Below are 14,246 nucleotides of genomic sequence, written 5' to 3'. Positions count from 1 at the left end.
CATGGGAGAGTATACTTATCCTGACATCATGAAAATATTGAAAGTTTTATTGCCTGCCGGTATTTACGAGAAACTCAAAGAAAAGGAATGGGAGGTGGGAGACCAAAAGATAGATTGGACAGCACTAGAAACTGAAGAAAAAGCCCGAGCTGCAGGTTCAGGGCTTGGGGAAAAGACTACAGCATTACCAGGATTATTAGTGCAGGTACTACCATGTTTATTAACTACGAAAAAGGAAGACTGGGGTGCAATTTCAGCCTGTAAACAAAAACAAGATGAAGACACTAGTGATTTCTATTCCCGATTTGAAAAATGTTTTGGTATTAATAGTGGCATAAAAGCAAGTAGTGAGTCGTATCCACATCTGTTTGTGACAAAACTAGTTGAGAATTCCCTGCCCCAAGTTAAGAGTAGAGTATTAAAATTCGAGAGTACCTGGCAAGGTAACACCCCGTCACAGATGTTACAAATGTTACAATATCATCACAATAGAATTAGAGAAGAACAAGAACATGAACAAAGACGTATGAAAGACACGAAAATGAAAATGCTTGTTGCTCAGTCAGTTCCAGCTGACGGTCATAAAAAGGGTACGACACAGTCCAATGATTCAGTAGGTCCTGTTAGAGGGACATGCAACTATTGTAAACAGCCAGGTCATTATATACACGATTGCGCAGTTCTAAAACATAATATCTCTACGGGTATAACGAAAGAGAGACCACGTCCGCCTAGACAGGATCAGATCCAACAACAAGTACCTCAGCATGCGCAACCTATGCCAGTTCCACAACAGACCGCACCACAACCGCAACAACAGCCACAGCCTATTGCTGCAACACAAAACACGACACAACAGATGTACCAGTATGCACAAAATGACTATCCAGAGTATCAGCGCTACACATGAAATAGCCTAGAGAGGGAAGTTGGCCCACCCCTTATTGAGGTTCCCGTAGATCAAGAAGGTCCTTACGTACAGAGTCACGTATTAGGGAAAGACAGAAAGTTTCTACTCGATACAGGGGCAAGCAGAACGACTATCAGTCACAGCGAAGTCCCAGGGGCACCCCTCTCAGGCTCACAAAATATTTCCCTTGGTTTTTCAGGAAAGCCCACTATTAACGAAGTATCGCAACCACTTGCATTCACAGTCGGTCCATTAACACGAACTACAGATCTATTGCTTACGAAATCATGTCCAGAAAACTTGTTAGGCATAAAAACATTGAAGGCTCTAGGAGCTGTAATATGTTGTTCTCCGGAAGGAGTACGACTATTTTTGCGTGACTTTAAAGGTCACTATGTGTCCAGAGACATGGATCACCGGTTACAGAATTTACCCACACATTTATGGGCGCAAGGCCCCACTGATGTAGGTTGTATGCACATTACACCATATCGAGTCACACTCAAAACAGGAGTGGTACTACCACGAATACGACAATACAAGTTACCCCCAGATGCTGTAGTGGCTTTACTGCAAATCATTGACGAGCTCATTGCACAAGGAGTGGTTGTGGAAACCGACTCCAATGTATGTAATTCCCTGATAATTCCGATTCTTAAACGAACTGACACAACAGCACCACCAGTATATCGATTAGTTATTGATCTGCGAGAATTAAATAAATGCATTGTACCACAATACCCCGTGGTCCCAGATATCTCTTCATTGCTAACAGCCATAGATTCAGAAGCAACGTTCTTTACTGTAATTGACCTCAAGAACGCTTTCTTTAGCGTCCCAATCGATCCGGAAAGCCAATATTTGTTCGGATTCAGTTTAAATGGACGAAGTTTTAAATTCGCACGCGCACCTCAAGGATTCACAGAAAGCCCCAGCATCTATAGCCAAGCACTGAAAAGAGAACTTGACAGTATCCACATGCCTGCTAACACTGCCCTGCTTCAATACGTCGATGATCTGCTGATCACCGCCCGAAGCGAACCTGAATGTGAAAAAGCATCACTGACGGTTTTACATTTCCTAGCCGACAAGGGGCACAAAGTGTCCCCTTCAAAGCTGCAATTCTGTGTCCAGCAAGTTGTGTACCTTGGGCACTTGCTGTCCAAGGGGGGAAGACAGCTTACACCCGACCGTATCCAGTTAATTGTTAACATGCCGCCACCCAAGACACAAAAGGAGGTACGGGCATTCATTGGCCTCACTTCGTACTGTAGGCAGTGGATCCCTCAATATGCATTTCTAGCAAAACCACTCATTCAGTTGACAACACAGGAGGCAGCGACATCGACTGTCCTCCCTTGGACTCAGGAACATACGCAAGCTTTTGAAAGCTTAAAGAAAGCTTTATGTCAAGCACCTGTTTTAGCAACACCATGTTACAGCAAACGTTTTACACTTTTTGTTACAGAACGTGAAGGTACTGCTTTGTCAGTACTCACGCAGGAACAAGCAGGATCACACAAGCCATGTGCTTATTTTTCCAGTACATTAGATCCCGTAGCCCAGGCTCTTCCTGCGTGCCTGAAATCAGTCGCAGCAACAGCTCTAGCAATCAGACAAAGCGATGCCATAGTGTTAGGACATCAATTGACAGTACAAGTACCACACGCAGTAGAGGTTCTCTTGAACCGAACCCAAACACAACACTTGACTATAGCAAGACTGACGGGTTATGAATTGACATTGTTCCAGCCACACATAGAAATCAGACGTTGTAGTACATTAAATCCTGCCACACTTTTGCCATTAAATGGAACAGACCCGTTGGCACATGATTGTATTGAAGTTATTACTATTACGACGAAACCCAGACAAGACTTGACAGATGTTCCATTATCAGATCCAGACCTGACATTGTATGTAGATGGTTCATGCATGAGAACAAGTACAGGAGAGTTAGTGGCCGCTTATGCAGTCACAACAGACACTGAAGTTATTGAAACAAATTGTATAGATACCTTGTCAGCTCAAGCAGCAGAGCTCATCGCTCTGACACAAGCCTGTATTCAAGCCAAAAATAAGAAAGTCAACATATACACAGATTCACGTTATGCATTCGGAGTCGTCCATGACTTCGGCGTGCTTTGGCGAGAGAGAGGTTATTTAACTTCTCACGGTGCCCACATCCAGCACGGTCCCCTTATTCAAGCTCTGTTAGATGCAATACATCTGCCGACTGCAATATCGATTATGAAGTGTAAAGCCCACACAAAAGTGACTGACATTATTTCTCAGGGTAACGACCTAGCTGACAGAACAGCTAAACAGACTGCTCAGAATCAGACTCATACAACTGACACGACAAAGACAATAGTTCCGACACCAACACACTGCATGACAGTTAAGGATCCCGCCCTTGATGTAATTGATATACAGACACATGCTACCCCAGAAGAAATAAAGAGATGGACTGAATTAGGAGGGATCCAAACAGATCAAGGATGGATGACGAAGGGAAAATCTATATGGTTTCTCCCCGACTCAATGGTTCAAGTCATCATTAACACAATCCATAGTCCAGCGCACCTAGGAGAGAAAGCTATGCTAGACAGTATTCAACACATTTGGTTTAATAAACACTTGCGAGCAGCAGCTAAACAGAAAGTACGTACCTGCATGATTTGTTGTCAGTTCAATCCAGGAAAAGGCGTACCTGTAGAACAGGGTGGATTTCAACCTCCCGATCACCCTTTTGAAGTCCTCCAGATGGATTATATCCAGATGGAACGATGTCGAGGATTCAAATATGTCCTCGTAGTTGTATGCGCTCTTTCCCGGTGGACAGAGGCGTATCCCGTCTCAGATTACACTGCCCCGACTACTGCCAAACAGTTAGTTCGAGAATTCTTCCCACGGTATGGTTTGCCCCGTGTCGTGTACTCAGATAATGGCCAACCGTTCTCATCCGAGCTAATGAAACATGTTTCACTTCTGTTAGGCTATCAATGGAAATTCCACTGTGTCCGACATCCAGAGGCAGCAGGTCTCGTGGAGCGACATAATCAAACTCTGAAAATTAGACTGTCCAAAGTATGTAGAGAAAAAGGTGTCGACTGGATAGTAGCTTTACCAGTTGCGCTCTTTTACATGAGAATGGTAGCACACTCTCGAACAGGGCTATCCCCGTATGAGGTGATCTTCGGTAGACCACCAAATATGTGGGGGACGCCTATACCCCGTAAAATAACTGATGTTGATTGTAATATGCTGACAGATTACCTGGCTTCCTTGATGTCTGCACTACAATCTTGTCGTTCACAGGTAGCTGCAGCTTTTCCCGATAACACTGAGGTGAAGCCCCATGACGTGGTTCCGGGAGATCTTGTGCTTATAAGGAACTTCGACAGAAGGAACCCGCTGGAGCCTCGCTGGCAGTCGCCTAAACTCGTCTTATTGACCACAAGGACAGCTGTGAAGATTGAGGGACGTAAAGGGTGGTTGCACTCGAGCCATATCAAAAAATTTCATGGACTATCATCCGACTTGAATTATCAGCCCTGCATTCCCTCACAGACTGACTCAAAACTCCCCCTGGTTGACAAAACAGAAAAAGAAAACTATAAACTGAAACTAAGGTCTAGCAAGTCAGACAATTTGATTGTTTAAGTCCTCTCCAAGGTGAATCGGTTGAATTTGTCTCTGACATGTATCCTCTAGACCAAAATAGAGAGAGAAATAGACAGAAACAGCTCAAGAAACATGCGTACTGTAAATCACTTCGTAGTCACTGCATAGTGACATTGTTAATTATGTTTTTTCTAAGTCTTCTGATTATCATTGTCAGTATATTATTACACATGTATTACCCTATTTCCAAGCGTGCTTTCAATGCTACTGCCGAACATTCTTTTAGCGAATTACCCCCGCATGAGTTGTCCTATAGATTTGCGCTGCGCAACAACACATTCATTAGTATGTTACATCATTCTCATCAGACCAGCAATGCTACAAATTGTTGGATATGTGGCCGACTCCCTCCCTATCAGAAATACAAGGGAGTTCTGCCTCTCTTTCCGTATCCATTCACACACAATGGCTCCTGTGGAGCATGGTTTAGGTTGATTAATTCCCTAGATTCAAATTCAGTAGTTTATCAAGACAACTGGGTTTGGGGAAACCTGAACCTAGTTTTACTTAAAGTCTGCTACCCTAACAAGGAGGGACTTCCCAAAAGAACAGGAACTGATCTAGAAAATGAAGTATATGGATTAGGTAACTTTACACTTAATCTCATGATCCTGAATGTTGAATCCGAAGCTACACCAATCTTGCCCGCTATGTCAGTATTTCCAGTTAGAGGCGAATTATGTGTAAGAAAGAATGGTTCAATACACATGGGCCATAGTAAATGTACCACTGTAATAGAATTCAGTGATAAAGGCAAATCTACATTTAGAGCTTCTCGTCACTCCTACTTCATCTGTGGTCACACCGCATACATACGCCTACCCCTAGATTGGGATGGTACCTGTTACATTGCATTCCTTCTGCCACCTGTTTTCCTAGCCCCGCCTGATTACCATAGGAATACCCATTTAGTACACAATAGACAGCAGAGAGATCTCCCGATTGTCGACTACACTGAAACAGCATGGGAGCAATATACAGATTTCAATAAAGGTTTCTTTCCCTACATAGGTACAGTCACTAATAGTAAGTTGATACGTAGATTAACTAGAACCCTTGAAGCAGTAGTGAATGAGACTACTTCCGCCTTAGGCAACTTAACAGAGGAGCAGTCTGCGATGCGGATTGTTGTTCTTCAAAATCGTCTTGTCCTTGACGTCATCCTGGCCGATAGGGGCGGAGCTTGTAGGGTCATCGGATCAAGTTGCTGTGTTTTCATACCAGAAAACGCGCCGTCAGTATATAAAGCCATAACTCGACTTCATAAGATCGTAAGCCAGATACACCAGAATCCAGGCACCTGGACTTGGTCCGGTTGGTTCTGGAGCGTGTTGTCAGCCTGGGGATGGAGGATCCTATCCTTCCTAGGTATTGGCTTTCTCATTCTATTCAGTTGCTGCTTGTGTCTACAATGTGGGCCAGCGATTTGTGGTCTGTGTGCCACATCGTGTATCCCGCCTTCGAATTTTCATTCAAGATCCCGGAAGAAGAAAGAAGAACAAATGATGCTATATGAACAGATTGATGGATTGATGAAGATGGATATTTCATAAGGGTCCGTAGGGGACAAGGAGGGAATGAGGAAATATGAATTTTTATGGTCAATTGTGTCCCCTATCTTAGACCCCAACGGCTCCATGTACATGCTACAAGTACATATATGTTCCCTCCAGTTCCAGCTATGAAGACGCAAATACATGTGCGTCCAACGTCAACATGTCCTCTTTCAGATCCGCCATGAATGGGTCGAATATTCCATTCCTAAGTATGATTGGCCACCGACTTTATATGGTTCACTTTTCACGTTTTACAGTTCAGGCGAGCAGGCCCTGAATTCTGCCATCAAGCCTTTTCCTGCTTCTGCCTCTGAAATGCTTCAGCTTGGACCTGCATCCGTATCCATGAACTTTGTCCTACTCCCTGCGCGGCTAACGGTGCCTGACGCGGCCTGTTGCCTGCCAAAAACTGTATTCGGCCTTCAAGTTATCTGCTCCGCTCCTCATCCAATGCATTCCTGTCTAGTAGTTTTAGGTAAACATCCTTCCAGCTACCGAGCAAAGAGCTCGGCCTCGCTGTCTTTATGCTAGTAATTCATAGCCCCTGTTACCATGGAAGATTCCTGCCCCCTCGCATCTCATGTAGACACATAGACGCTTGTACATGCACTAACAGTCAGTATAGAATAGATTCCGTCCGAGAGACCTTTCCTTTTGGATAAAACAGTTCCTTAAACAAAGATATTAGATACGATTTGGGATTAGGTTGACCTGACCCCCCAGACTTCTGTCTCCACATGTAGAGCTAAATGTCAATTCCCCTTCACCCTCTAGTTGCACGTCAATCACACGTCATGCGGCTGCGCGCGCATCTCTGCCAAACATTTCTGCTGACACTGCAGGATTCTTTTATGGATCCACCCACTTGTGACATCATTTTAAATGACGTTTCTAGTATACGCCTGTTATTACGCCCATTTACATTACGTATGTGTATTCTTATCTGTATTATCAGCTGTTACGCCTCCTGCATCTGTCTTAATGCAATGCTTTTCATATATATATTGTTACTTGTCAATAATGTATTGCCTATCCCTTCCTGAACCTTCGGGGTGATGGAATAAGATTGCCTGGTTCGAACCATAATTCCTTTGTAAGGAATAAAGCCCTTTTCAGAACCTCTAATACCACGGATTCTGCCTCTTATTTTGACTGAGTTATTCTTACTAGACTTTTCCGCATAAAAAATAGTACCGGTAATTTAAATATTTACCACACAGCGGTCCGTCTTTAAGCAGAGGTTCCTCTTGATTGTAGAATCTAAAAATCTGTTGTCAGGGGTCCTGTACTTATACCCCTAAAAGTCTTTGAAGTCTTTGTGCAAGTGGGTCCTGAGCCCGGTCTGATCCAGTTCTGGGTGTTGCTGGAGCACTTTGTTTTCCTGGCCTCTGCTTTCCTTTCAGAGTGAGGGGCAGAGTCGTCAGCCGCCCAGCAGGAGGTGGAGCCAGCAGTGTGGCAGGCAGGCACAGCCCTATTCACTCCCAGGTGCTATCTCCTCCCTCCACTCTACTTGCAAATGCAGTCATTCAGCAAAAAGGCTGACTCATCCAACCTCCTGGGGGCTCCCCAGCCCCTGTCACTCTCAAACCAGACAGTCAATCCACAAGCATGCCCAGGCACACAGAAGGGTCAGACAAGAGAACAGCTACTCTCTAAAAAGTACTGTTCTCCAACTCAGGTTTTAAAAACAACCTCTCCTAAAAGACGTGTTATTAAATGCTGAGCTCAGGGATATCAAACACTCATGTCTTATCTTGTTCCTATGAGAAGATAGGCTGATGGCCATTGGCACCAGCCTCCCCCGTGTTAGCCTATGGAGCAAGATAACCTTGCAGCAGTGAACACACAAAATGGCCGATGTTCACTACAGAGCATGATACCTGCACTAGTACATACCTTTTACATACACTGCACCCTGCCCAGGGGGGTACCTTGGGCCTTCCATAGGGATGACTGATGTGCACAAAAAGGGAAGGGTTAGGCCCGGCCAGTGTGGACAATGGCCAGGAGGACATGGCAGTCCAGGGACTGCAGGCAGGCCTGCGGTGGCAGGCCTGAGACACCATTTTAGGGCTACTCGTGTGGGTGGCGCAATCAGCGCTGCTGGCCCACTAGTAGCATCTGTCATCACCAGCCCTGGCACACACAGTGCACTTTACTAGGGACTTCATGGTGATACAAATATGCCAATCAGGTATATCCAATTAATATGATATTTTGTACAGAGAGCATATGCACTTTAGCACTGATCAGCAGTGGTAAAGTGCCCAGAGTCCTATTGCCAGCAACCACAGGTCAGAAAAACTAGAGGAGGAAGAAGCAAAATGTTTGGGGATAACCCTGCAAAAAAGGGCCAGTTCCAACATGGACGCTGAAGGCACACGTCTTCCTGCCATTTTTGTTCGGAATCGCTTTATTGGGTTTGGCAGAATCTGGAGATACTAATCTGTATGTTTTTTATGCTAAGTGATTTGTTTAGGAAAGTTTACTCAAGATATTGGGGCAGTTTGGAACATTTAACGTGCCTATTTAGGATAAATAAAAATGTTTTTGTTCAAATTTAGATGGAATTTCTTTGAAATTTTACAATGTTTTAGAGGGCCCTAGGTCGATAGTTAACAATATGATTTTTTCAAGCAGTCTTCCCAGAATATTGTCTTTCCAACAGATGATTTTTTTCCTTTTTAATGGCAGAAGAACATCAAAGATGATTTATTCAGCTTGTTTTCGCTTTTCTTGCCTACTAAGAGTAGAGCATGCACAGTGAGTAATGGAGTTTGGGACTAGTAGATCTTTTTAGTGTCTAGCCACATTGTAAATAGAAGATCATAGCTCTCTTGTTTAACTAGGTATGCCGTTTCATACAGGAGAATGTTTGGTAGATTCATGGCCCCATGTTTTTTTATGTCTTATTCAGGGAGTTTCTAGATTTGTCTTCCAAGGAAGCAGGTGCCTTGAGCTAGACAGACGGGATCTGATTAAGTGCTGTTAATTCTCTTCATTAGCCACTGGTCTACCATATAAGAGCAATTTCATTTTAATGAAAGGTTCACCAAAGTCAACTTTAGTTAGTACTTCCACAACACCTTATTGAAAACCTTGTTCACATTCAGCACTATCGCTGTAATGGAGGAGTTTATTCATTAAAATTGTCACTGGCATGGCTTAACAATCTTGTGTCATCACTTGAGTATCTGCCCTGAATGAAGCATGATTGTGATGGGGGGGGGAGGGGGGGGGGGGGCATCCGGCAGGGTCTTTTCTAGGTAATTGATTAAAATGTTAGTATAACATACATTCCACATTTATGAACGGTATTGGTCTATGTAGAAAAGTGCCCCTTTTTGACATGGTCATCCCCACACTGTTATTTGATTCCATTTTGACTGTAGTGCACTGGGATCCTGCTAACCAGGTCCCCAGTGCCAGTGCTCTTTCCATAAAACAAGGTAACTGCTCAATTGTTCCTCAGCTGCCAAGACCTTTAGCACCTCTACTAGTCCCTAGTAAATGGTACCCCTGGTACCTAGGTCATGGGTGTCAAAGAGGGTCCTCCCCCTATGCTCCAGCATGTATTATGCCACCCTAAGGGACCCACATACAAACTGCATGCAGCATGCCACTGCCAATTCACCATTAGGCAGGGCACCAGACAAGGCTGTTTCCTCTCCCCTCTCCATTTCGCATTGGTAATAGAACCTATGGTGATTTGGATCAGGTGTGACACCCAAGTCTGGGACTTTGATTGGGGCCTGGCAACAGAGGACCAAATAGCCCTCTATGCCGATGACATGCTAGCTGTTCCTATCTCTATCTCTACTTCACATCTTAGACACCTTAGGGGCAGCTTCTGGGGTGAAGGTAAACTGGGACAAATACCTCTTGGTGCTCTTAAGGGTTGACCACCAGGATGAAACCTAGCAACCCCGGACCCAGACACGCTGCCTTAGCTTTCAGGATCCTGGGATTTATGTCTCCTGGGAACTGGGCCTCACCTGGAGTTTTAACCTTTGTCCTTTGACGCAGAGGGCTTGGAAGGACATGGCGCAGTGGAAGAAGCTCCCCCACAGTCCTGGTTTAGCGCTATGGCGGCAATGGGTGCATTTTTATATGGACAGGTATACCCCTGCGAGGAGCTTTCAGCAAGTATGTCTGCTCAGTGTATAATGGCGGCATCACCATGGCGGACATTCTCCTGTACAACTGTGAGGCCCAACTTCTGCCCATAAATGAGTGGGTGGGGAGACCCGGTGTACCAAGCTGAGTTGTACCTACTCGACCTGAATAAGGTGACATCATCCTCTACGAGGCACCCGCTCTGGCCTCCCTCCAAGAGGTGACCCAGGTGGTGTTCCGGGTGTGGAGTGCGGTGCAGAGATGGATCAGCTAGGACAGAAAACTTACACTTGAAACTCCTTATGGGAGGGCCAATGGATGGCCCAGGTATTGAACTTCGAGGGCTTCAGAAGCTGGGATTGTATATGGGTATCTAGGCTGGGGGATGTGTGGGAGAAGGATCATATCCGGACCTATCAAGACCTGCATGCGAAATTCCAAATGCCCGTCTCCCAATTTTTTGGGTACCTACAGCTTTGGTATGCATTATATGAACACCAAGGGTACTTAGAGTATTTCCCAGAATATGAGCCCTCTGGAGGGAAGATTGCTTATGGGCCATCTGGGGAGAGGCTGAATCTCACAAATATATAGAGCCTTGGTGTCGAATGTTCCCGGCCTGCTGGGTCCCCTAAAGGAGAAGTGGGAGGGGTGGGTAAGAGCGGTGGATAAGGTTGACTGGAAAGATGCATGCATGGCACCCAGTGCCTTAGCAATATATATAGGTGAGGCTTCGACTGGTGCAATTCAAGTACCTTCATCAAAAATACCTCATACCCCTCCAGATGTGGAAGGCTGGAACCCGTGACACCCCTGCCTGCTGTAGTTACCAGGACCCGAGGGGGGACTTCTACCATATGGTGTGGTCATGTCCTGCTATACACACGTATTGGACACCGTCATGGACACTATCTAGGATGGTGGGGACACATATTGAGACACACCCTAGGATTGTGCTGCTGGGCATATTGGACGATGTGGGGGGGGGGGGGGGGGGGGAAATGTGAGGGTCCAGGGGGGTAAGGTTTAGGAAACTGGAATTTTGTTGCAGATGTTCCCCCACATTGTGCCCCCTTTTTGGATGCTAGTTTTCAACTCTGACAGTGCACTAAAGCCTGCTAACCAGACCTCAGTGCTAGTGCTCTTTCCCCTAAAAACGAGTTAAATTATTATTATTATTAATGGCATTTATTAAGCGCATGGTTGCACACGGAACAGTGCGTCCCCGCGCTGACATTTCCACTAACATCACACAAGCAACGTTCACGGCGGTGGAGTATAGTGCCGGAGAAACTATACTAAATTATGTTTTGGGGAAAAGATGGGTTTTCAACCTTTGTCTAAACCTAGTTTCGGACGGTTCCATCCTTAAAATGTATGTGTAACCCAATTGGCAAGGATTTGAGCACCTCTATAAGTTCCTAGTAAAAGGTACCCCTGGTACCTAGGGTATTGGTACTAGAGAGGGTCCTTAAGGGTTGCAGTATGTTATGCCACCCTAAGGTACCCACACACAAAGTGCATGCAGGCTGCAATTGCAGACTGCGAGTCATAGTGCAAACCAAAGTAACAGCACATAATATATGTAAGTCACCCCTACAGCAGGTCTCTCAGCCCTAAGGCAGAGAGCATAATATTACAGGTGAGGTCATATATGCATGAGCAGATATGCCCTTGTGCTGTCTAGTCCAATTACTAGATGGTACAAATGTATAGGGAGGCCATCTTAAGTATATGTACTGGGCACTGGCCATTACGAGTTCCCCAGCTACATGATGGCTTTACTGAAACCTATGGTGTTTGGTATCAAAAACCTTGTTTTAATAAATCTGTACTGTTGCCAGTACAAGAGTTATTATGACATGCACCCAGAGGGCACCTTAGACGTGCACCCTGAGAAACCTACCACTGTTTAGAGTGCTGGCTGACTGGAATGGTCCAGCCTGCCACCAAAGACAAGTTTCTGACCTCCTGCAGGTGATAGCTCACGCTATCTGAGGCCAGAAAAAAATGCCTGCTCCGGAGGAATGTTCCACATGTCCTCCAGCAGGATGGCTAGTGATTTAGCATATCAAAGTTAGTGGCTTCAAAGCCCCTGCTGCCTTTGGTATGAGACCCTGGCTTCCCTTAAACCTGGGAGATACCACCCCCTGCCCGGAGGCCCATTTGGCACCAGGACAGGTGGGGAATCAGCTATGCAAGTAGGCGTGTTGCTCCACCAGGCTAGACACACCCCTAAGGTGGGCTGCCTGATGTGCTCCACGAAAGAAGGATTCTGCCATCCTGTTTTTGGTGGAATTAGGGACTCTAGGACAAGGTTATGCCCGCTCCCCACAGCAAGTTTATGCCCACAGCAAGTGTCATATAGGGGGTGCAGTGACCCCCAAGGTTAAGTCGCTCATTAGTTAATGGGTATTTAGAGTGCCAGTTTTCCTCTTTCCTCAGAGCTCTCCGATTGTGCCTGGACGCCTCTTCAGAGGTAGTTGTACACTTTATAAATGCCATGAACTAACTCTTTCGACGGTCCAGTCTCCTCAACTCCTCATCACAAACACTATTTCAGGGGTAAAGGCACTTCTAAGTATTTATATTTTCAAACTCAAAACTTAAGACGGAGTCCTTTTTTGCATCTACACAGCGAATGATATGCATGATGGCAGTGCACACTGTGACCGTTAAGGCGCAAAGCACATGGGAAAGCAGATATCCTACTAGTATAAAGAGCTGCACACAATACTTCGCAAGAGCCATTTCAAACACCACCCAATAGCACGTACGCGAAGAAGGGTACAGGTTGCACCAGTTTTAGATCCGGCTCCTTTTCCCGCGTAGTGAGGACCTGACGCTTCCTTCTCAGCTCAAGAGCTTCCTTTACTATCACCTGGGCCTCATCTGCAGCCACATCTACCTCATGGATCGACATGTCGCTGAGAGAAAGGGGAAAATGGCAAAGTAAAGCACAAGAAAGAAATGGTTGGGAGCCACTTCCTTAAACTAAGACTCAATTATCAATAACAGAAAAGGCACATGCAGTAAAACTTTCAATTTCGGCAACATAACGTTTCCATTCGTTCTAACACAAAATACTGTATTCTAGAAATAGTATTTGAAGCTGCTGAAATCGAACAAAAATTAACATTATAATCTCTTCACCGGAAGTCAATAGTTCAAGATAGTTTGGTTGAGTCATTTCCATGGACTGGCCACATTGGCAGTTATAAATAGGACATTTTACTGGGGGGCCACAGACACCACCAGTATAAAGCAGCATATGCAAATGAGGCCCTCTGCTTTGTGCAGCAGACTTACTACAGAACTGGTCCTTCCTTCACTTGTAACCTTCTCACTCCCTTGTGAGTTGTAAGATCAGGATCTTGTTATATGGTGAAGCGGTCACACATTAAAAGACCCCAGTGTGAAAAAAGAGTATGCTGAATCCTTGGTAATTAAATAAGGAATGCCCTCCCCCACTTGCACTTCATTCGATATCGGACTAGTCACTCTTCTGGAAAGCTTCAAAGACACACCTCTTTTGTTAGTGAATATGTGGCTCTAAGCTCTCTAATGTTTGTTACATATATCCTGTTAGACCTGGCACCTTGGCGTGGGTCTCCCTTCCATTTGATGTTGCCTCATGTGTTTTTGCTGGTGTTAGATGCTTTGGGCACTGTGCCACTACTATCCAGTGCCACAGTGCAAGTGCTCCCTATTGTAAATTGATGTATGGATTAGTGATTCCATGATTGGCTGATTTGGTTTACTTGTCAGGCCATAGTACAGTGCACCAGGAGTGCCCAGGGCTGGTAATCCAAATGCTGCTAGTGGGCTTGCAGCACCGATTGTGCCACCCACAGGAGCAGCCTGTCATTGCAGAGCCTGTGTGTAGTCTGGTACTGCCATGCTGACTGGGCAAGTGCACCCACTTGCCAGTTCCTAAACCTTCCCTTTTCTGCATATTAGTCACCCCTATGGTAGGC

At 45.3% G+C, this 14,246-nt stretch overlaps 1 protein-coding gene across 8 annotated transcripts in view; it reads right to left on the bottom strand.

Moving 5' to 3' along the window:
• CABIN1 (calcineurin binding protein 1) overlaps positions 1-14,246 on the bottom strand; it is a 1,566,474-nt gene that overhangs the window by 1,388,665 nt on the left and 163,563 nt on the right. For all 8 annotated transcript variants that reach the window (XM_085634628.1, XM_085634623.1, XM_085634621.1 and 5 more), the window contains one exon: positions 13,047-13,196. In XM_085634628.1, the coding sequence (XP_085490754.1) occupies positions 13,047-13,196 (150 nt within the window). The remainder of the gene's footprint in view (positions 1-13,046; positions 13,197-14,246) is intronic.

Source organism: Triturus cristatus, chromosome 11 (assembly GCF_964204655.1).
Source record: "Triturus cristatus chromosome 11, aTriCri1.1, whole genome shotgun sequence".
In the NCBI taxonomy this organism is placed as follows: Eukaryota; Metazoa; Chordata; class Amphibia; order Caudata; family Salamandridae; genus Triturus; species Triturus cristatus.
Note: the sequence above shows the minus strand (reverse complement) of the source record. Positions and strands in the feature narration are given on the sequence as shown.